We start from the raw sequence: 25,315 nt of genomic DNA, 5'->3' as shown, positions 1-25,315 counted from the left end.
AACGGTACTTATTTATTTCTTTGTTTATTTATATCAAATATACAAAAAAACAATCGACTCCCGATAATTCGCGTTAAGTAATGCACGAACTTACGCGAAATATCGAAAATCACGAATTACTCCCAAAATTATTGTTATTTAAAGTCCAGTAAACGTTGGGGGCATGCGGGCGTCGCAAACCCAGCATTCTCCAATCTTTCCCATTTTCTGCCTTCCTCTTAGTCTTCGCATATGATCCATGTATCTTCATGTCGTCTATCATCTGATATCGTCTTCTGCCACTAACTCTTCTCCCGTTCACCATTTCTTCCAGTGCATCATTCAGTAGGCAGTTACTTCTCAACCAGTGATCCAGCCAATTCCTTTTCCTCTCCTGAGTTTTTCTCGGGAAAGATAAATGAGGTAGCTTCCTGTTGCTTTCCACACATAAAGTTGTAAAATAGAATGTAAATAATACACTGACAAGTTAAAAGACGGAAATATACCAAAATAAATAAACTGGAATCAGAAGACAAGTTTTGGAAACAACTTTGACTAAGAGAGTTCATGACTAATATTCGTGAAGAAAGGAATGAAGGAATAAGATATGGATGGAATGGAATGGAATGGAATGGAATGAATGACATGGACAAACTGAAATCAGACGACAAGTTTTGGAGACAACTTTGACTAAGAGAGTTCAGTTCAGGACTAATTTTCCTGAAGAAAGGAATCAAGGAATAAGATATGGATGGGATGGGATGGAATGGAATGGAATTAATGATATGGATAAACTGGAATCAGAAGACAAGATTTGGAGACAACTTTGACTAAGAGAGTTCAGTTCAGGACTAATTTTCCTGAAGAAAGGAATGAAGGAATAAGATATGGATGGGATGGGATGGAATGGAATGGAATGGAATGAATGATATGGATAAACTGAAATCAGAAGACAAGTTTTGGAGACAACTTTGACTAAGAGAGTTCAGTTCAGGACTAATTTTCCTGAAGAAAGGAATGAAGGAATAAGATATGGATGGGATGGGATGGAATGGAATGTAATGAATGATATGGATAAACTGGAATCAGAAGACAAGATTTGGAGACAACTTTGACTAAGAGAGTTCAGTTCAGGACTAATTTTCCTGAAGAAAGGAATGAAGGAATAAGATATGGATGGGATGGGATGGAATGGAATGTAATGAATGATCTGGATAAACTGAATCAGAAGACAAGATTTGGAGACAACTTTGACTAAGAGAGTTCAGTTCAGGACTAATTTTCCTGAAGAAAGGAATGAAGGAATAAGATATGGATGGAATGGAATGGAATGGAATGAATGACATGGACAAACTGAAATCAGAAGACAAGTTTTGGAGACAACTTTGACTAAGAGAGTTCAGTTCAGGACTAATTTTCCTGAAGAAAGGAATGAAGGAATAAGATATGGATGGAATGAATTCAAAAGACAAGTTTTGGTGACAACTTTAAGATTACATACAATCTTGACATATTTTCAGAACATCTTATTCTTAACATATATACAAAATCATATAATCATTGAGAACGATAATAACAATAAGTTAGGAATGTAGTAGAAGAATTTGATGATTTATCCATTCTTAGGAGTATGAGGTGTTGAAGATGATGCCTTGAATACTAAAGGATTGGATACACGGAATATACTTGGCAGCATGGTGGCCAAAGTACCAAACACTTCCTCTGAAATGCCCTGAAACGAAACACAATAATAAATATGAAAAAAAAAATTACCATAGCTGCCTGCCACTGAAATAGACCAATTGCCGTGTGACAAATTCAATAGTTGACAATTAGTGGCAGATGCACAGAAACAAGTAGGACCCAGAATTGGAAGGCTGCTGGCCCACATAATGTTCAAAACCTCTTTATTGAAGCTTTTTACATCAACATATGAGTTCACAGCCCATTATTTCAACGATCCGAAGTTTCCAATATATATACTGCTTTTATTGACCAATGCAAAACCTCTGATTTGTATATTATCCAGAACAAATTAGTCTTGAAAATTCTTATATCTTTATAGATAACAGTTCGTAAAGAGATCATTGTATCAATCAATATCACACTGATTAAGAATGTTTTTTTTTTACTTTGTTATTTAACGACGCTGTATCAACTACGAGGTTATTTAGTGTTGATGGGATTAGTGATAGCGAAATTATATTTAGCGAGATGAGACCGAAGATTCGCCATAGATTACCTGACATTTTCCTTACAGTTGGAGAAAACCTCGGAAAAAACCCAAACAGGTAATCAGCCCAAACGGGAATCGAACCCGCGCCCGAACGCAACTGCGGATCGGCAGGTAAGCGCCCTATCCGACAGAGCTACGCCACTGGCTATTAGGAGTGGTAATTTATAAGGTGATATAAACTAGACGTTAAAATCTGGAGGATGAAAGTAGTACAACTCAAAAATGATTCCAGGTGATTCTAGAATATTCTAATTAATATTAATGGGAATATGCAATCCATCGCAATATTATGTGAACCAGAATGTTCCACAGCAGTAGCTATAGAAGCTCGAATTCTATCATCGGTAACCATTGATGGTTTGAATAGCTGAAGCTCGTAACAGCAAAAGTGAAAGATAGTGAGAGATGAATTAAATACAAGATGTTGCAGCAAGCAAACTACGTCGACATTCTTCAACTCCATGTGGGTTGTTATCGATCTCATGTGTTTCACACCATAAGGTCTGTCACGGTCTGAATCCAACTTTCTTTTTGGTCTACTCAAGTTCTGACGTTATCATGGTAGTGTCACTAGGCGTGACACATTCAAAATATATTGAAATAAATTAATATATTGTATTAAAATTCTACGCTATTTGTTCTACGTTGCTTATTTAAAAAAAAATAAATTACCGGTAATTTGAAGGATTGGATATAACTTGCGTATTAAGAAAACGATGTTAAAGGAACTAAAAGAAGAGCAAATGACTCGATAAAACATTATCCAAGACTGGAATAAACGTTGGAAATGAGAAATAATTAACATAACAGATTGACAGAACGTGTTTAACATAAAATTATATCATACAAAGACTAATGTTTGTACCATTCACGTGATGATATCAGTGAACGTTATACCCACCACTGATTCCACCTGTGAAACCATAAAATACCTCCCACATGTCTCCACTGTTATTTGGGTTGCCTAAGCAAAGATGAACGGCTTAAGACAGACGTCCTGAACATTTGTTAAGTAATATATGCCCAGGTTTTGCATAAACTTACCTTCGGGACCAAGAACTGTAGATTTTTTAGCTCTGAACCACCCCATGAAGCCATCTCGATCATGAAACCCTTCACACATTTGAACACCAGCTCGGCTCGCTTTGTGCACCAGGCTACAGTCATTTCCTGCAATGTAATAAAAATACACCACGTTCAGTTTCCATAAAATAAGCGTATATACTTAATGAACACATTATAAAACATGAATCAAATGATGTGATCTTCACACAAGGATGTGTAACATCTGAAATCTTTTCTATTCTTATTTTTTTATTTATTCATTATACAAAGTATAAGACAAAGTATCCTGTTTCGATGATGTAAAAGAATAATTATGTTATTTTAGTGGAAATGCATGCTTTCACAATTACTGACACTGAAAAAATGGTTTCACGCATGTCATTAGTCAGTCAGTCTGTCAGTCAGTGTACAGCTATTTCTCCCAACTATCGAGGCTCCCAAAATTTTCCACAGGAAATCGAACCCCGGACCTGGTCAATAGTTAGGCAAACTAACCAGTCCTCTACTGCATATTCAGTTCAAAGTGTGTCATGGCTCGCTGTATGACGTCATGTGGCTAGCCGATAAGCCTAGACAATTCAATCTTCCTACACTTCCACAGAGGCATATTACCTATGTGCCAGAGAAGTTGCCTAGGAAGTACGCGTTCATTCTGAAGAGTACTTACCGATACGTACGGTAACTCCAGTAGTGGCAGGAATGTGAACTGTTTGGAAACGCGTACTGGGGTGAGTTTTTTCCTTACTGTTGGAATATGGGGAGAGGGTTAAGATGATTGCTTACGTACAGTATGTGTTGACATTAACTTCGACTGTCAACATGGACATGAAGCATTTGATTTGTGTTGTGGAATGTTGCCGTACGCAACCGATGATAACAAATACGCTACGTACGACTTGCCCGAGCAAAACACAGTTCGAAAGAGATTATAGTAGCACACAGACCGCCATCTGTTGCTACGACGTTCAAGTTATACCGTACACGTTCTCAAGTTCAGATGAACGCCTTGATTAATAGGCAACTTCTCTGACATAAAAGCTGAAACTCGCTTCAAATCGCTGACTCACAACAGTGACGTCATGACACACTTTGAAATGAACATCCAGTAGATATGGCCATCATGTAACATCTATAAGCTTTTCGGATTTCGTTAATATTGTAGAATTAAATTCTGTTCCTGAGATAGGGACACTTATAATGCACAATAATTATTCAATACCAGATTCAGTAAATTCTTCATGGAGGCAAACTTCTATTAAAACACAATCCATGCTTTACTTCTCTTCTGAAGGATATCATACCAGGAACTTTATCACCTCGACCAAATCTGAACCCACGACACTTGCATTTAATGCAAGCATTATAACCATTTCACTTAGGCCTACTTACTTAAAATTGACTTTTAGAGAACCAGGAGGTTCAATGCCGCCCTCACATAAGCCCGCCATCAGTCTCTATCCTGAGCAAGATTAATCCAGTCCCTAGCGTCATATCCCACCTCCCTCAAATCCGTTTTAATATTATCTTCCCATTTATGTCTCGGCCTCCCCAAAGGTCTTTTTCCCTCAGGTCTTCCAACTAACACTCTATATGCATTTCTGAATTCACCCATACGTGTTACATGCCCTTCCCATCTCAAACGTCTGGATTTAATGTTTCTGATTATGTTAGGTGAAGAATACGATGTGTGCAGTTCTGCGTTGTAACCATTTGACTTCTATAATAAAATCACCACCATGCTCTAAAACTGCCTCTGTCACCACTATAGCTATTATAACTCATATTTTTACAGCGTAGGCTACCACCTATTCCATACAGGACACAGGGCTCATACCAAGTACTATTCTCCTGGCTAGAAGGATCTGGAGCCCAAGTGGACAGGAATAACTATTCCAGGAAGTGGGAATCATATGGAATAAAATCTGATAATTCTTTCCACCTCTCTCTTATGCACAAACACACACGCGAGTATGGTCACACAATGCTGTTACAGAAAATATTTTGGAACATTTCCTAAGCTTTCTATCTGGACACATTAGAATCTGAGAAAAACTTAGATGAAAAAACGCATTTCATTACAGCATACCTCTGTCATCTCGTGCATTAAAAGAACTGGCACTGTCAGAGTTGTGACGTCATTAGAGCAGGCAGTCTTCAAAATATTTCGGAGTCCAAGGATTACAGGATGTCTCGAATTGATGTCATCTGAAAAAAAAAAAAAAAAAAACACCAATTACAGATATGCTTCATAAACTTGTTTTAACAAACTTCATTTTGCATTCATTCTTATGCTTCGTAAAACTTCATCGTATAAATGTTATTTTTCATAAATTTGATTTAACAACCTTCATCTTAAAAATTATTCATTCTTATGCTTTACAAATGTGATTTAACAAACTTCATCTTAAAAATTATTCGTTCTTATGCTTTACAAATTTGATTTAACAAACTTCATCTTAAAAATTATTCGTTCTTATGCTTTACAAATTTTATTTAACAAACTTCATCTTAAAAATTATTCGTTCTTATGCTTTACAAATTTTATTTAACAAACTTCATCTTAAAAATTATTGGTCCTCATGCTTTACAAATGTGATTTAACAAACTTCATTTTACAAACAATTTATTCTTATGCTTCATAAATTTGATTTAATAAATTTCACCTTATAAGCAATTCATTCTTATGCTTCATAATTTAATGTAACAAACTATGCTTCATAAATTTGATTTAATAAATTTCACCTTATAAGCAATTCATTCTTATGCTTCATAATTTAATGTAACAAACTATGCCTTATAAAAGATTCATTCTTATGCTTCATAAATTTGATTTAATAAATTTCACCTTATAAGCAATTCATTCTTATGCTTCATAAATTTCACCTTATCATCATACCCTACGGGATCTGTTACGGTCTCATGCCAGCGCTTTCGTGGTCTTCCCAATTTCCTCTTTCCTCTTGGTACATAAGTAAGAATCTGTTTAGGCCATCTAGTGCGATCCATCCTTTCGACATGTTTTTTCCACTGAAGTCGATATTGTTGAACAAAATTAACTATAGGATCCATTTTGAGTTCCTGCAATATGTCCACATTTTTACGGTGTTCCAGCAAAGAGCATCCCGCTGTTCGTCGCATGAACCTCATTTCAGCTGTCGTCAGCCTTTGCTCATCAGCTTTTCTGATTGTCCATGCCTCGCTACCGTAAGTGAGGACCGGTCGAGCTAGTGTTTTATATACCTTTAGCCTTGTATGTTTCTGAACATGGGATGATTTGAAGACGGTGTTAATTACGCCAGTGATTTTTATAAATTTAGATATTTTGTTTGACATATCGTCATCAGTGATGTAAGAGAGGTTATAACCTAAATAGTTAAATGAATTAACACGTTCAATTAAAGTATTATTTATCATGATCTTACTTGGAATTGGGTTCTCTCCCGAAAATGCCATGACTTTTGTTTTCTCTTTTGAGATTTCCATATTGAAATCTGAGGCGATTATTTGCAAATTATAAATGGCTCTTTGTAAAGCATCCTCTGTTTTAGCGATAATAACCTGATCGTCGGCAAACATTAGTGTGTTTCGATTAATTTGAATTCCAGCATGATGACTTTGCCTCCAGATGTATAAAATATGGTTCATATATAGTATAAACAACAGAGGGGAAAGACCGCACCCTTGTCTAACACCTTGGTTGATGGAAGTCCAGCTAGTAGTGCCACGTTCAGTTCTTATGGCAATTTCATTTTGTTGATATAAATTATAAATGGAGAGAATGATTTGGTTTGGCACATTATCATAGCATAAAATCTCTAAAAGTTTATTTCTATCAACTCTATCAAAAGCTTTTATGAAATCAATAAAAGCTAAGTGGGTTGGAATATTAAATTCTCTGTGCTTTTCAATTAAAATCTTCATGGTGAAATAGCTGTCACAACATGATCTTCCTTTTCGGAATCCATTCTGTTCTTCAGTGATTTTGTCTTCGTAAAGATGTGAGAGTTTATTTTTGATTATGGCTGTATAGATCTTCACCTTATAAGCAATTCATTTTTATGCTTCATAATTTAATGTAACAAACTTCATCTATAAACAATTCAATCTTGTGCGATTTCAATTTCAGAATTAACTTTTATTACCTCAAAAATTGTGAGGAAAGAAAGCCATATTAACATCTAAAAATAAATGTTTATAACAATAATGTTAATTCTTCAGTTAACGTCCTTTAACAAAACGGATGCATATGTCATAAACAGTTATTCATCCTTCTGAACACTAAATACAAGATTTATTATTATGAATTCATTTCTTTGGTAAAACTTACAGTATATGATAAGAGCCTGATGGGCACAGATCATAAGACAGACCTAAATTAAAGTGTGACATAAAATTAAAATGGATTTACACTAAGTACAAGGAAACTTAATCCAGTCAAAAGATACAGGGAGTCAAAAAAACTTGTGATGTTTGAAGTCCTTAAGAAGTCTCAGTATTATCTGTTATAATAAAATATTGTTTAACACAATGTATTGTCTCTTTCACTTACTTGATCTCAGGGAGTCATCGACCACCATGTGGAATATGACATGGACCTCTGCTAAGTTGGAATGTCGAGTTATGTACACATCTCCTGTCTGCAAATGTTTTGTGGAGCCAGAGCGTCGTGACTGCAAGTCAACACAATAAATGTGGTTCATCACTTCTTACAGACAGACTGAGAAAGAGATACCTAGCAATGTATTATTAATCTCAGCAAGATAAGCATTTTGGTTAAATATATCCCTTTGAAATGGTGTTAGTAGTAAACTTTGTATAAAAATGAGAGCAAGGATTTATATGTAAAGTTAATATTTGTACTCGGTATAGTTTATACATATACAAGCCATTCCCCATAGTCTTTAATTCTCATAATGCCACTTACAAATCAGCACGCGGTTTACAACATGCACTGTCCAGTCCTTGTGACTATAGTCCTGTCGCTCTTATTTCCGGCAGCCAATCACGTTGCAGGTCGGCTACATTTAAACGTGCGAGTCTTGTGATTCGCTGATGATGACGTTATGCATTTCCTAAGGCTCGATAAATGATTAATATAATCGCCCACCTTTTTAGTTCTTTCGTTGGCGTTCGTAGAAAGCACACAAGGACGTTATTTGCCGCTCATTTATTTGCTCAATTACAGTGTGTTTGATTTATTATCATAGGAGCTACGACATGATAATGTTTAACGGTGTGACAAATAGATTCCTCGTCTGGTAGCTCGGCAACGAAAGAATAAAAATGGCGAATGATACTATCTACCTAGACTTTATAGAGCCTTCACTTCCTAAGACGTAAGCAAAGAGGAGGAGTCACGCCGGGAATAAGAGCGTCTTGACCATAATTATTATGATGTACTGAAGTACATATGATGTTTCCGTGCAAGAATTCTGCGTTATAACATGATGAAGGATGGGTAGAACAGAGAAAAATTCTCTCCGGCACCGGGACTCGAACCCGGGTTTTCAGCTCTACATGCTGACACTTTATCCACAGCCACACCGGAGTCTAGTTCCAATGCCGGATTGAATCCCTCTCAGTTGTGCCACTGTTACATATTCTGTGACACAATACATGAGAGTAGGCCACTAAAGGGAAACTGAGAATAGAACTTAAACTAAGAGGGATTCAATCTCTGGCATCAGAACTAGAATCTGGTGTGGCTTAGTGGATAAAGCGTCAGCATGTAGAACTGAAAACCCGGGTTTGAGTCTCAGTGTCAGAGAGAATCTGCTCTACCCATCCTTCACCTCCCTCACATAAGCCCGCCATCGGTCCCTACCCTCAGCAAGATTAATTCAATCCCTACCATCATATCCCACCTCCCTCACATCCATTTTAATATTATCCTCCCAGTAGCAAAATTCAGACTGCTTACAGAACACGATTTGGCCAAACACTTGAATAAAATAGGAATTTACACAAATCCAAATTGCCCTCTATGCAACAAAGAAGAAGAAATGACTGAAGATCATCTCATAACCTGTGAAGTTCTACCTGATGGATCCACCACAGAAAAATATTGGAGAGCAAGAACGCTAATGGCTTCGTTGCCAAAGCCCAGCATTAGATAACAACAACAACATATTATTCTCCCATCTACGTCTTGGCCTTTCCAAAGGTCTCTTCCCCTCAGGTCTTCAATCTAACATTCTGTATGCATTTCTGGATTTACTCATACGTGTTTATGTTGGGGTTTCGCAACAAACTCTTTTTTACGGTGATAGGTTCTTATCCCTTCACCCAAGCCCCAAGCTGGAGGACCACCAATTATTAGCTGTCCACAACTGCTTATTTAATATAGTTGCATCAGAACTTCTTAGACATGACACCTTTCCTACACTACAAACCATTCATGCCATTAAATGACCATACCTGTTGCTCTAACGAAGTAAGGGTCACCATGTGATCACCGCTACCATTACGACCACAGTGGGACTGTCGCCATGCTACAGCCTCCTTCACCTCGTCACGTATTTTTTCAAGTTGGTCATCAATATACGGGAAGTGAAATTCTGTTGACTGCTGACACACTTCAGTAAGTTCTGAAACAAGGGGTTTATATCAGTTATAAGTTCATTAACAGCACAGTACGAAGATAGTACAGGCTATTGTTTTCTCTCGCCACTATTATATTTGATTGCTGGTACTAACACAAGCAAGTGTGCATAGATTTTTGCAAGTGCATGCATACATTTACACTAATACACATATCTTAGTAAATAAATGTTACAGATTTGTGAATTACCTTTACTGAGACCGGAGTAAGTGCCAAAATGACTATCTGTGAGCAGCACCAACCCGTACAAATCATTTGAATAGAGAGCCAGAGCTGTTTGGAGGCGCTGAGGTTGTGGATCGAGGCTGTAAGTATACACAAAAGCTTTATGACTACAGACAGGATTTTCACATGCTATCAGATCTTAAAATATGCATGCATTCATGCACGATCAAATAACCATATATGCACAATGAAAAAAATATTTAAAATATGCACTATCGACACTGAAACTTACATTTTAATTTCGAATGGCACAATGCATTACTAACAGCTTTTCCAAATTTGGAAACAAGAACACACAGCCTACAAGATTGCATCATCATTCAAGAAACTAAAATACAACATTACATACAGAATACAGAACACACTACAAAAACATCTTAACACATAGACAAGACACACAAATACATACAACTTAACAGGAGTTTTCAAACTATCACGCAACACTTGCAACGACTTCTACAGTGGACAGACTGGAAGATCATTTCAAACACGTTACAAAGAACATAATATCACAATCATAACTAAACCACACAACAATTCAACCTACGCAGAACACATCACAAACTCCAATCACAACTACAGCAACATAGACAAAGACACGAAAACACTACACATACAGAAAAAATATGGATACCCTAGAACAATATGAAATTCATGAACATACAAAAACACACCCACATCACATCCTGAACACTCAACTCAATTTCAAAACACACTTTTCGACACAATAATGAACACACCCCACCACAAAAGGCAACCAGAAGATAGCGCTGGATCTCCACTAGGCTTTTTACAATGAAAAACAAGGCTTTCAAACTAGTCAGATAAGGTAAATCCTAAATATTAACACAATAAATAAGTTGGAAATTTAATCAGTCTATGAATTTAATAAAGAAAAATGTTCTTCTCTGAAGAAAGTGCATTCTTTCCAGAAGATTGCTATTATGTGTATTATGTATGTTTAAATCAAGCAGTGCATATATACACATTACATGTTACATTTAGGATATCCACTTCTTTTAATGTTATTATATGTAATGATATGCACATTCATACTATTGTAATCTAAGAGTTGGAAAATGTATATAAATTCTGATGTCGTGATAAGAACAAATGATTAAAGTGACGGTAAATAAACTCTTAAAAAAATATACATTAAAAAAATAAAGCAGCCTATCTGTTTGAAACTTTCAAGAAATTAGTGTTTTGAGAGTAGAATTATGATGTATTCAGTTTAGCTGGTCATTTTTTATGTATTGGTACAATCGAGTAAGCAGTCTTCTTTAATGCAAATAATATCCCCAATTTTCGGGAAAACTAAAAAGTTCGCAATTTATAACAACCTTATGTAACAGGGCATCTCGCCTAGGACTTGCGTTATGGAATGCGCACTGGTTCGAGTCCTCATGGGGGAAGAAATTTTCTCATGAAATTTCGGCCAGTGTATGGGACCAGTGCCCACCCAGCATCGTGATGCACTTTGGGAGTTACGATAGGTAGCGAAATCCGGTTGCGAATACCAGCTATAATGGCTGGGGGGGATCATCGTACTAACCACACGATACCTCCATTCTGGTTGAATGATCACCTCTGCTTCGGCATCTGGGTGTGAGGCCAGCAGCCGGCTGGTAAGTCTAGGCCCTTCACGGGTTGTATTATGTAACAGGAATCTGTATTTTTACAATACATCTTCAAATAAATTGCTATTTAGAGGTAGGATAAACTAAGGTCTGTTGGACAGTCGGGCATGTTGGACACTCCGCACTTTAACGTGTTACCACGCCACTTGTGGGCACCACACTCAGCTAGAAGTCAATGACGGAAGTAGCCACGAGTGGGGCTACTTCCGTCATTGACTTCTAGCAGAATGTGGTGCCCACAAGTGGCGTGGTAACACGTCGGGGCTACTTCCGTCATTGACTTCTAGCAGAATGTGGTGCCCACAAGTGGCGTGGTAACACGTTAAAGTACAGAGTGTCCAACAGACCCTAATTTACCCTATGACTTAGGTAAAACTGCAAATCCTTAAATGTCATATGTTTACGTAATTACACTATGTATTTCTGCAATTAAAGAATGAGATTTAAATTACTGATGTTCCGCCACTTGTATATAATTCTCCCTCTACTTTCTGTTGAAGTTCTACATAGTACAATGGCATCTGAGGGACATTCATCAGCAGCCTTATCTCTTGTTGGAAATGTTGATGCTCTTACCCTGATGAAGCCTGTGGTTTTACTCGACAGAAGTCCAATACATCAGCTGAAAGAATACGGATATTATGCATCTGCTTCATCTGTGAGCCCAGGTGGATGGTAAAGCTTTCCTCCAGGCGATGTACAGGCAGACTGTCTTCTTGACTTCCACTATGGAATATTCTTGGAGGACATGCAGTCAAGGGTGAATTCCTGCAATAAAAAAAATGTAATACATCTATGTCGGATTGACTTCCTTGGTTACTAAATACCAGAAATAACTGTAATATGTTTCTCTAACGCAGCACTAGAGAGAATAGTGGTCATGGTGGTGGCAGCAACAGGGCAGTGGTGTTGATGCTCGTAGTTTCTGAAATTATCTGTGAAATGATTGCAACAAAGACAGCATACGGTTACACACTTAGCCTACATAAGTGTGATAATAGATAGTATATTACAGGCACTGAACTGTTTTTTTTTGGTTTATTGTTTTTTTCATCCATAGGAGGACATATAGGCAAGGACTGCAGCCTTAGGCTTATTGTGCAACGTCTTTATATTGGGTTGAGTTTGAAGTCCTTAGGACTGCTCTTCACGCAATTCATGTGCTTCAATTCTGCTGCATCCTTTAACCAGAAGGCCATGCCACCACCAAGAAACCAAGAAAATCAATCAATCTTCTTAATGTATCTAGCTGTTTGCTGACAACATAAAGTCCACTATAGTCTATTCAGTTGTAGTTCTTCACGAAAAATGAGGGGTATTTTGATCGGGGTTCATTATAGATGCCTGTTGCTAGTAGCCAGAGGTGGGGTGTAGTCAATATATACTGCAGGGCTGTGTCTTCTGCAACTGGTACTGATGATTTTAATTTACTTCTTTTGTGGTTTATGGATGGACAGTATAGAAGAATGTGTTCCAGATCTTCATCATGATTATTACACCACAGACAAGTAGGATTATCAGAAATGTGAAATCGGTGTAGGTACAATTGAGTGAAAATGTGACCTGTTCTGGCTCTTGTTAAAAATGTTTGAACATGTCTGGGCAAGTTTTTGTACATTTCCAGGTCATTTGGTTTCTTCTGTACGGACTGTAAAATTTTTCCTTTGTCAGAAGAGAGCCAATTGTTGATCCATAGGTTTGTAAAACGAGACTTTACTGAAGAAACCAAGAAAAGAAGCTGTAGTATTATTCTGATTCGAAACTGGCCATGATTGTTTAGCACATCTACACAAAATTGGCACCTGGTACACTTCGTAATAGCCAAGACCTAATGAATAAAGAACATCTCTCCTGTGTTAAAATGGAGACAAAAACAGCAGAAGGGCACGATCTCTCATCTGTATTAGGATGGGCTAGAGAACACCAACCAAGACCATTAGAAGAAGAAGACAATATCAAAGTGTTAACAATGAAAGATGATATGATGGACAACAGACAGAAGAAAACTACATGTCAGAGCTAAATTCATTTGACAGTTGTACTTCTACGATAAGAAATATGCACTTAAATCACGTGGTAATTGATGCATATAGAAAATTAGGATTTATTATCAGAGATACAAAAGAATTAAAAAATATAAATACTATTGATACTCTATATAAAACTCTAGTTAGGAGTAAACTAGAGTATGCGTCTGTAATATGGTCATCTCAGTTCCAGTCCCATCAGATGCAAATATATAGGATACAGAAAAGATTTTTACGTTATTTATATTTTAAAAAACATCACGTGTCGCTTTATGACAAGCAAATTTCATATAATCAGTTACTTTTTTAATTTAATTATAAAACTTTAAAATCTCGACTATTAATAAATAGTCAAATTTTACTCTATAAGACTGTTAACGGTATATTGAATAACTGTGATTTTCTTACATTCCTTCAGTTCAATGTAAAAAAAAAACAGAATTGCCCAGTTGCAGAAACGTTAATCATTTATGATCGGACTTTGATCGACGTTTAATCAGAGTTTGACCGGCAATCAGTTACTTTCTTGTTGCACAAACAGCAATCAGTATTTGACTGGCGTTCAAACTGTCGTCAGATTTGATCAGCAATTTTCTGCTGGTCAAATAGTGATTCTCCGATCAAATTTTGAGTCGTATGTTGCATTTATAGGTTAATTCTATATTATTTTCGAAAATATTGAGCTATGGATTCTTCAAATGAAGAAATTTTTGAAAGGTATGAGGAAGAAATAATGTTAAGGCAACGAAATATACAAAGACGAGACGAGTTATATTTTATGTTTCAAGAGAAGGAGTTTGAAAAACGATTTAGGTTAAGTAAAGAATCTTGTTGTATGGTACTTTCGAAAATCGAAAGAAATATATGTAGACAGACTAACAGAAACTATCCTCTGTCTCCAATGAACCAGCTTTTAATTACGTTAAGGTATTATGCAACTGGTACCTTTCAGATAGTCTTGGGTGATATTGTAGGGGTGCATAAATCTACTATCAGCAGAGTGGTGAGAGAAGTTACCCATGAACTAGCTTGAGATTCAAAGAGAATTTTCAGCAATATCTGAATTCCCACGAGTAATTGGTTGCATAGATTGCACCCATATCCCTATTATATCACCTGGTGGGAATAATGCGGAACTATATCGGAACAGAAAAGGTTTCTTTTCGAGAAATGTGCAGGCTGTGTGCACATCTTCATTATTGTTTTGGAATGTAGTGGCACGTTGGCAAGGTTCCACACATGACAGCACGATATTCCTCATGAGCAGGTTACGTGCTCAGTTTGTGAATGGAGAAATGGGAAATGGAATCCTGTTAGGCGATGGCGGCTATTCCTGCTCTAATTTTCTGCTGACACCTCTCTCTAACCCAAGGACTGAACCAGAGGAACTCTACAACACAACTCACATACAAACACGAAACTGTATAGAAAGAGCATTTGGAGTTGTTAAAAGAAGATTTCCATGCTTGTCAATGGGTCTCCGGTTCAAGCTGAGAAGGCAGCAATCAACAACACTTGAGTGTATTATGGCATGTTTTGTCCTACATAACCTACTGTTAGAGCATGGAGAAATTGAACCCCCACCTCCAGACAAAGACTTGGTACGAAGATTCTACCCCGAAGCTGAAAGAGACCAAGCATTATTCAGAGAAAGAGGAAGAGGAAATGGAGGACATGTTGTCAGGGCTGCTTTAATAAATACACACTTCACAGAAATGGCAGGAAGGTAAGTAAAACAATACAAGGTTATTTTCAAACAAGCAACTTAATTTTTAAATTCATTAGCCAAAATAGCTTTTTTTATTTCTAATTCCACTCTCGCAACCTCAAGGTTTGTTTTTAATATTTTCACCTCCATGCTGTGTTTCTCCAACAGAAGGCGGCACCTTAAATCATTAAAGTCCACTTTACTACTTGTGTAGTCTTCCATCCTGTTTCTCTTGTGTTTTCGTGCAGTAGGCCTACTTGTTGTTGTAATCTGCATCTGTTGTTGGAGGCCTGCTGTTGGAATTGCTTCTGGTATATTTACAGACGGAGACTGCGAAGGTGATAGAACAGTCTCATGAGCTACCACCTCTTCATGAGATTCCGTCTGTGCCTCTTCAACACTCATGACAGGCAGACGACCATCAAAATATGTTTCCACTGATTCAATATAGGAAACAGGATCAGCGTCTACGTCTTCAATGACCTGGTACTGGCCATCGCTGTCGCACGGATTACAAAGAGGTGTGAAGTTGTGATGGAGTATGGCTATAAGCCGCTCCCCATCTACATCTAACTTCCTCTTGAATGATCCCCCGCCTGTTTTGTGCAACTCAGCCTGAAAATAGAATAAACACATATAAGTTTACCATAAAATAAAAACGTTTTAATAAATAGTAGTAATATTGTAGTGAAATCCCTGTAGTGAAATTTATTTTTAAAATTTATCTGATTAAACACTCCTAATGGAAATAGGTTGTAATTGTTTAAGTACTGAGGTTTAATGAATTATGAATAGATTGGTTTGTTGATTTAAAATACAGTATTTTTTTCAACCATCCCCCACTGTATTATGCAACTCAACCTGCTATTATTAATTAAACTGGCTTGAACTAATTATGCCTGAAATTATGTATTCTGATGGACCTATGTAATCTGCAGTAAACTATAAAGGAAATAGATAAATAAATACAAATACACCATTCCCATATCCATTCACCAAAGTAGAGCACTGATTAGGCCCACAATAATGTTTTGTTTTACATCTGTATAACTAGAGCACAGCCAACAATAGCAGAAATTACAGTTAGTCAGTACAACCCTTTTTATCAAATTGTAAATAGACATACGTACCTTATCATCTGCTGCTGCCCTTTTTATTCTTCTTTTGTAATTCTCGTATGCAGTTTTTAACTGGGTAGCATTCCTTTCGCCCTCAGATGAACACCTATTAAAATCGACAGCAATGTCTGCCCACGCCTTTTCTTTTTCTTTTGACCAAACTGCATCCGTTTTTTTGTTTTCGATTATGTTCATATATCCCTCCACTATATTTAATAGCAGAGCTCTGTCAGTGAAGCTAAAATTTGGGCCCCTTGGTTTTTTTTATTGGAATCGCTCATTGACATCTTGATGTTCTAACCTCAAAGCGTATAATAAACAAACGTTCATTTACCACCATTAAACAGCTGAAGGTTGTATTGCGAGCTGGTATGGCGCTGTTGCCATAGGTATTTCTCAGTCAAATCGACAATCTGTTGACCACAGCCTGTGTCTTTCAACTGTGATTCTCAATTAGATTTCAGTTTAACAGTTCAAAAATTTCATACAATATTAAAAAGAATTGTATTTCCTTAGATATTTAAATTATGAAGAAGTGTATTATAATGTTTTTACTCTAGTTTTTAAATAATTTTGCATCATTATATTGACATTTGGCACTATATTAACTGCAATATTATATTCTAGCATCTATTACCGTTATGTACTTTCTTTCTTTCGTTTGTGTTGTTTGTTTTGTTTTTCTTTCTTATTATGTATTTAGTGTATGTATCTGTGTAAGCCACCAGTAATTGGAAGCCTGCTTCTGTTGGTGGTGGGTTTAAATGAATAAATGAAGCATTATTTTTGGTGTGGCCCTCAAACAATAGAACGATACTACACACTTACGTAGGAGTGGGCAGTGTAACATTGGTCTGATGCTCCTCCAGCATCTTCATGAGCCACTCCCGGTACTCCTTGCGCTGGGTCTCTTTCAATGTGTCCACCTCACTGTTCCACTTGCCCTGAAGTAAATTCTGGTCTTCGAAGTGATGTGCAGCCAGCTGATTGATATCCTGTTCTGTACTGTATACATTCACTCCATCCACAGCACGAGCCATCTCTTTCGTCTGCCTGTAACATGTACAATTCAGCATGTCACTGGTGCAGTCATAACCAGCACGATCTGCCTGTACCATACATCGGGCACTCACTTCTGTGTCAGAGCTGTGACCTGTTCATCCCTCTGCCCCGTCAGCTCTCGTACAGCCAGTGCATATGAATGCTCTACTTGCAGCATAGTTTCCAGGGCTGGTGAGTGCACCAATCTGTGATAGACGGTCGAAAACAACTCCTCATCTGTGGCTCCGTGAGGGTCAGCATACTCAACTGTTTCCTTGAATAATGAAGTTGTAACAAGAGATATCAATGAAAGAAGTCGATTCAGGCGAGTATGTTCACTTCATTTAACTAGTAATAAATGGTCGAGAAATATAAATAAATGATATAATAAAACTTAAAAGCCTAAACTACAAGAAATTATTCAGAGATGAGATATTAACATAGCTTCGCTGAATAAATAGTGACAAAAACCTGTATACAGCAGCTTTATCCATCACTAAAGATGGTAGATTTTTGCCGAAATAAGTAATTTTTTTATTTAAAGGCATGTTAAGTAATATATTATTATAGGTTCTTAATCCTCGGTAAAATGTGAAATTGAGGACAAAATGCGAAATGTGTTTCTGCGAAATAAGAGCGAAATTACATTTTGTGAAACATTTCTGTGTTTTTGCAACAAAAAAAAAAAAAAAATCATAATTTATCTAAAGTCCCCATCACATACAGGTTTTAACTAATATTAACAGCATCAAAATGATAATAGAAGAAAAAGCACTGATTCAATATGAAAAACTTATCAGATTACCAGGAAACAATTCGCATTCATATAGTCTTCTCCGTAGATTGAAAACTCAAAAAAGTTTCATATCCATGGTTCAAGAATTAAAACAGAAAATCAACGTCCCGAATTTAAAAGAAAACTTACAAATTAAATCAAACCCTTTACCACTATTAAATATAGAGTATAATCTAAATTTAACAGAAGAAATACTGAAATCAGAAGTAAACACTGAAATAATGAAACAATTGTCTTTAAAGACAATTAATATTAGGTACCCTCCACAAAATTGGCTTCATTTATACACCGATGGATCCTTGATCTCCAGGGAACAAGGTGCAGGTGCAGGTGTTACGTGCTGTCTCTTCTCACTTTATAGATCTCTTGGATATGGAACAACAAGTTTTGATGGAGAAATCACTGCAATAAGTGAAAGTCTCAGGAATCTTTTCTGCCACATCAATAAATTGAAAAATGCAGTTATATTGTCAGACTCCAAAGCAGCTATTCTATCAATAGTCTCTAGACACACACCATCTCAAATAGCAGAAATAAATAAGATGCTCCCTCAACTAATATCACTCAATAAAAGAATTGTATTCCAATGGATACCATCCCATTGTGGAATCCTGGGAAACGAGAATGCGGATGCTTTAGCAAAGAAGGGCAGCACTGCTACTTACAGACCTGTTACTAAATCTACATATTACTCTGTGAAAAGATTTATTAAATCTACATACTTAGACTTCAACAAACAAAATTTAATAACACAATCCCAAGGGAAAAAATGGAACTCTCTGCATCATAATCCACAGTTGATTCCCGATTTACCACGCAAATCGTCTGTAGCTGCATTTAGATTGGCAAGAGGCCATGACTGTTTGGCCAAGCATCTGCACAGAATTGGAATATATCAGTCTCCTAACTGTCCTTTGTGCAACTCAAATCAATAAATGGATTCAGAACATCTCAAAATCTGTGCGTCAGTGGCTAACCATGACAATATCTTTGAAAAATATTGGAGTGCAAGAGGTCAAATGACTTTATTGTCCAACGCCTGGCATTAGAAAACAACAACAACAACAACATTATGGAAGTTGTGGCTACATATTTAGATGGATGGATCTGTCAAAGACTACGAAACTGGAGCTGGAGTTAGACACACATTCTTCTCCTTTTATCATTCTGTTGGTATGGACACAACTAATTTTGATGGAGAAATAACGTCGATACACATAGCACTAAAAGAACTCATGAATCTTCCAATAAACAAGTTCACTAAGGGAGTAATTTTCTCTGATTCAGTACAAAAAACTGTGCAACTCTTGTACTGTGACGTGTGAACAACGGTGCAACCCGAAAAGTAGCAGCTGATGAACCTGCTGCCCGCTACTTTTCCATGCTGCGCGCAGCTTAAAAGTAGCGACGTGTGAACAGGGTTCTCAGGGTTGCAGCCGCAGCATTTTTGATATCGGATTTGTTGAAACTTTTGCTGCGGTTGCAACCAGTGTTACCACCCAAATGTGCCAATGATACTTTTATTGTTTGGATATATTTTAATGTTAAATGTGATGAAAATAAATTATTTGTAACAGCTATTAAATACACAACACAGTCTGAGCATAATTGCTGACGACATAATTCATTTTTTTTCATTTTCCGTAGCGTAGTTCCAAACAGGAGGGTTGCCAACATTGATTACGTGAATATACTGTTGGTTACCATTTAAGTATATAGGCGTTTTTGAAAGCTTTATAGTAAAAATAATGTCAATTTCTGAATACTAGATATGACAGAAAAGCAAATAATAGGTAAGGAAGCTTTCGCATGAGTTTCTTAATAATGCGAACATAACCACAAAATGTATATTGAGAAGTCAACACGGAGATGGAAACCTGCAGCATGACTGCGGCTGCAAAAGTAGCGCCTTGTGTGTGAACAGACTCACAACCTCCAGTTGCAACTTTTGCAGCACTCGGGTTGCGCAGCACGAAAAGTAGCGTGCAGCACGCTACTTCTGGCTTACATGTGAACACGATACGCAACTTTTGCAGCTGCAGTACAAAAGTTGCGCTGCAAAAGTAGCAATGTGTGACCGTACCTTAAGGCTTCAATTCAAGCAATATGCACAAACATTATCATTAGTCATGTAAGTTTGTAAAACTGTAAATAATGTAATTCAATTGCATGTAGTATTATCCAAAGTAATGGAGCATGCATAATAATAATAATTATAATAATAATAATAATAATAATAAATACACACATAAAATACCTCTTTAAATGTTTTCTCCCATGTTTTAATTATTTCATCAACATCTATTTCTCCATCTTTTGCATTCTGAATTAGTTTTTCCGAAACGTCATCATAATATTTCATTGTTTCTTTCTTGACAAACTCATCTAGGGCAGGTTGCATATCTGAAAAAAATTGCATACTATCAGAACAAAATAAAAACAGAAATATTCACTATAAACTTGCTGACAATAATTAAAAAATAGCTCTGCAAATTCAGCAACAAACGACATAAAAGAATAAGATTTGCATATACCAGTAACTTCAATGCAATGCATGACCTTGTAGTTTCATCTATACCACATTCAGTCTCTACATAGCCTATGCAGAGCACAGCTCAATGCAACAAGCATTCTAGGTAAGGAATCGCAGACTGGCTTCAAAATTTTAATCAACTGAAATAATGCTTATATGTAATTTTCTTTTTTTAATTATCCAACTAGCTTCATAGATCAAACTTTATGGAAAAGAGACAAATAAATAGATGAAAATGTATTCAATCTTCTGTACAATTAATAAATGTATGCCTCTGTTTTTTTAGGACTATAAATTAATTTATCGAGTGAGTGAGTGAGTGAGTGAGTGAGTGAGTGAGTGAGTGAGTCAGTGAGTGAGTGAGTGGGATGGGTCCCATTGGTAGCCACCTACCCGTGGTGATTTCTAGGTTGATGTAGACTATAACACAGAATGCACACCTTCATTTTGAACCGTTTCATACTACAATTATTTTCCTAAATTTTCGGAGGTTTCTTACCCTCCATGTCCCCCAAATCTAAATTTTAATTGGAAAGGCTAACAAATCATTCGAAAGTACAGGATTAGTAAGTTAATGAAGAAAATAATTAATTATATTTAATAACAACTGATTTTTATTTATAATATAAAAGTACTAACATTAATTTCACATTGCTTACTTACAATTAGATAAGCCATTAAAGGAGAATAATTACCATAAGATTCTTACAGTATTAAATGAGCCATAACAGCTTCAGGTTGTAGTCTATGTCGAGGAGAGGACTGCCAAATAATTATTTAGTAAATGGGAATAATTTTACAAAAAATTATAAAAATCCAAGGTCATTGTGCTACAGCTAAAAATGTTTTTAGGAAATTGAAATGTTTTGTTCTCAAGTACTGGGATGTAATGCAATTTTTTTTTCTCTATTCAACTTTTAATTTCTTAAAAAAAAAAGTTTAGCTCACTTTCGATCCACCCTAACCGTTAAGCCTAATTAATTATTCATTTGTACAAATCACATGTCCCATATCATGCATATGATCTAGTGGATGCAATAAATGATTATGATTAACAAAATAAATCTAATATCATAAAGAATATCCTCTGATTAAGGTTCTGGCTAATATGTTCATCTATTATCGGGCAGTACATCTCACTTGCCGATACGTGTCAGAGAAAGAACAATTATTGTTTGTATACATCTCAAGTCTGATTAGTGTAATAGACCTACAGACCTATGTTACTAGTCAGTGATGTATGCAATGAAGAGGGAAAGGAACTGGCCACCCTTCCCCATTATCTCCTGGCTTAGTAGCCTTATGAGTGATGTCTTATTATTGTCACTTAAGAAGTTCCAACCTGTCTTCGGATAGTCGACTAAACAACATCATCAAGAAAATTTGCCACGAAGTTGGTATATTAGAAATCTTAGAAGTTTCTTGGAATGAAATCGTAGTTCTCATAAAAATCAGATGACTCACCAACCCACATGTTACTTAATTAATAACTAATTAGAATTTATAAAACAGTTATATTACCGGTTGTTCTATATGGTTGTGAAACTTGGGACTCTCACTTTGAGAGAGGAACAGAGATTAAGGGTGTTTGAGAATAAGGTTTTTAGGAAAATATTTGGGGCTAAGAGGGATGAAGTCACAGGAGAATGGAGAAAGTTACACAACGTAGAACTCCACGCATTGTATTCTTTACTTGACATAATTAGGAACATTAAATCCAGACGTTTGAGGGCATGTAGCATTTATGGGCGAATCCAGAATCCAGTGTGTTAGTTGGGAGACCGGAGGAAAAAGACCTTTGGAGAGGTCGAAACATAGATGGGAGCATAATATTAAAATGGATTTGAGGGAGGTGGGATATGATGATAGGGACTGGATTAATCTTGCACAAGATGGGGACTGATGGCGGGGTTATGTGAGGGTGGCAATGAACCTGCGGGTTCCTTAAAAGCCATTTGTAAGTATTACACTTCTATGGTTATTTCGTGTCAGTATTTCCATTTAGGCCCAAATGTAAAATTTAAGATATGTCCAGGAAACAGCTAACAAAGTTGGCATCCTTAATCCAAACTACGTTTCACTACATTTTTTTTTACACATTCTAAGTTATGAACGGTGGAGCTGTCAGTCACCTTACTTCCAAATTGTTATTGCCTGAATTAAAAATGTTTGGAAGTGCACGATTTATTATGGGATAAAAGAGAAGGATATTGGGCTAATTTCCAGTAAACTTTAATTTTTACGTCAGTACTTCTGTTTTATCACGATATTTAAAACTACAGAATTGCGTGCAAGAATAATTTCGTACGGGATCATTGAACCTTGTCATTTCCAAACGTAGAATGAGAAAACGGGTTATTTGTATATAAATGAATTATAAACTCAAAGGAAACTAAAAATTGAGTTTCACTGTCATTACAAACATTTCACGGAACATAATACATAACCTACCCTTCTCAACATAACAAGGTAATTTAAAAGATGATATTATACGTTGTGTCAACTCTTTTATTGAACCGGAATAAGGAATATATATCGGCACTTCAACTGTAGATTCTTGTTTTGTTGTGCATGTAGGAAATTTAAACACGAACAACGTTTCAATACTTTCCTGATCAGCTGTCATATTTGCACGTGAACCGTTTACACACACGCAGTGTTGCCAATGTCGAGGAGAAAAATTATGCTGTAATTTCATTTGTTCTGTATTTTAAACGAATACTGCCTGTAAATGAATATTAAACTTATAAATTCGTTCGACATGTTATAGTTGATAGTTGCCTTAAACGTCATAATATGGATGAAGATTAACTCAGAGATTACTTTCCGGTTTCTAATTCTAACAATGTTGACAAAGCGTCGTAAAATAACCTTACTTACTTACTTACTGGCTTTTAAGGAACCCGGAGGTTCATTACCGCCCTCACATAAGCCCGCCATTGGTCCCTATCCTGAGCAAGATTAATCCAGTCCCTACCATCATATCCCACCTCCCTCAAATCCATTTTAATATTATCTTCCCATCTACATCTCGGCCTCCCCAAAGGTCTTTTTCCCTCTGGCCTCCCAACTAACACTCTATATGCATTTCTGGATTCGCCCATACGTGCTACATGCCCTGCCCATCTCAAACGTTTGGATTTAATGTTCATAATTATGTCAGGTGAAGGATACAATGCGTGCAGCTCTGCGTTGTGTAACTTCTCCATTCTCCTGTAACGTCATCCCTCATAGCCCCAAATATTTTCCTAAGAACCTTATTCTCAAAAACCCTCAATCTCTGTTCCTCTCTCAAAGTGAGAGTCCAAGTTTCACAGACATACAGAACAACCGGTAATATAACTGTTTTATAAATTCAAACTTTCAGATTTTTTGACAGCAGACTAGATGATAAAAGCTTCTCAGCCGAATAATAACAGGCATTTCCCATATCGTAAATAACCTACTTAAAAAAAAATTCAACAAAATGTGCATTCAAAATCCCTTTGTCAGCATGCGTTTTGAAAGCACTTCTTTGTAGCTGGCTCAAAAGTGAAGATCGTGCGGACTTCTCCCCACCACCTTCCTTCTTTTTCGCTGGAGTGATGACCTCGCCTCTGGTTCGGAACTAAAGACCGTGCGGACCAAGTGCAGATCACAGTCTAGTATATACCGGTACAGTCACGAAGCTTGAGTTTATGACGGTACCAGGAACAATAGACTGTTCAGGTACTATTTCGCATTGTCTGTAATGAGGCGATAGTAGCGATCCTAGTGGTTAGCAACTACCCATGGATGCATATTTTCTACGTATTGAGCTTCGTGACTGTATATACTAGACCAGCGGTCGTCACCACAGAGCACCCTGGGGTTAGCGTCTTTTACCCGCGGAGAACACAGTGCACCATGGTGCACTCGTAGCTGCTAGCGGGTATGCTAACTCTTCCTGCTGCACGACGGGGCACAGGGGACGACTCCGGTTACCCTTTGCACATTTCAGCGAGTGCTGACGACCACTGTACTGTACTAGACTGTGGTGCGGACCTCTCTCCAGTCTCCACTACCTTTCTTCATCTTCGCTGAAGTGATGACCTCGCCCCTGACTGGGAAGTAAAGATCATGCGGACCTCTCCCCACCGCCTTCCTGCATGCTTCATGTCTTCGACACAGCGATTTTTCTTAGAGGTATTGATTTAACTCAAACGACTAACTCTTTAATTTATTTGCAAATTTATTCATATATTTAATTATATACTTTTTACTTACTTATGGTTTACTTCTTTATAACTACGTGCTGAAGACACTATACTAAATACCAGCGGAGTTGTCGGCAAGATTAATCCAGTCTCTATCATCATATCCCACAC

At 36.8% G+C, this 25,315-nt stretch overlaps 1 protein-coding gene across 2 annotated transcripts; it reads right to left on the bottom strand.

The window, feature by feature from the left end:
• On the bottom strand, nucleotides 1-23,646 carry LOC138693195 (FERRY endosomal RAB5 effector complex subunit 3). 2 transcript variants are annotated; one of them, XM_069816934.1, is made up of 11 exons: nucleotides 23,421-23,646; nucleotides 20,694-20,839; nucleotides 17,733-17,914; nucleotides 17,428-17,652; nucleotides 12,323-12,514; nucleotides 10,071-10,186; nucleotides 9,698-9,867; nucleotides 7,830-7,950; nucleotides 5,367-5,485; nucleotides 3,260-3,385; nucleotides 1-416 (listed from the first exon to the last, which is right to left on the bottom strand). In XM_069816934.1, the coding sequence occupies exons 1-11, from the start codon at nucleotides 23,593-23,595 to the stop codon at nucleotides 333-335; spliced, it is 1,656 nt and encodes a 551-aa protein (XP_069673035.1). In that variant the 5' UTR covers nucleotides 23,596-23,646; the 3' UTR covers nucleotides 1-332. The 2 variants fall into 2 exon arrangements, with proteins under 2 accessions (XP_069673035.1, XP_069673034.1); XM_069816933.1 differs by lacking the exon at nucleotides 1-416 and adding an exon at nucleotides 431-1,711 and having other exon boundaries at nucleotides 23,421-23,645.
• Nucleotides 23,647-25,315: the final 1,669 nt, after the last annotated feature.

The sequence above is a fragment of the Periplaneta americana genome, chromosome 17, assembly GCF_040183065.1.
Source record: "Periplaneta americana isolate PAMFEO1 chromosome 17, P.americana_PAMFEO1_priV1, whole genome shotgun sequence".
NCBI lineage: Eukaryota > Metazoa > Arthropoda > Insecta > Blattodea > Blattidae > Periplaneta > Periplaneta americana.
Note: the sequence above shows the minus strand (reverse complement) of the source record. Positions and strands in the feature narration are given on the sequence as shown.

Excerpts from the sequence above, each read along its gene's own strand:
- LOC138693195 (XM_069816933.1), bottom strand. The coding sequence starts at position 23,595 with ATGACAGCTGATCAGGAAAGTATTGAAACGTTGTTCGTGTTTAAATTT. Across the intron at positions 20,840-23,420 it reads ACCTTGTTATGTTGAGAAGG|ATATGCAACCTGCCCTAGAT; the intron begins GTAGGTTATGTA and ends AATTTTTTTCAG. Across the intron at positions 17,915-20,693 it reads GGGAGAAAACATTTAAAGAG|GAAACAGTTGAGTATGCTGA; the intron begins GTATTTTATGTG and ends TCATTATTCAAG.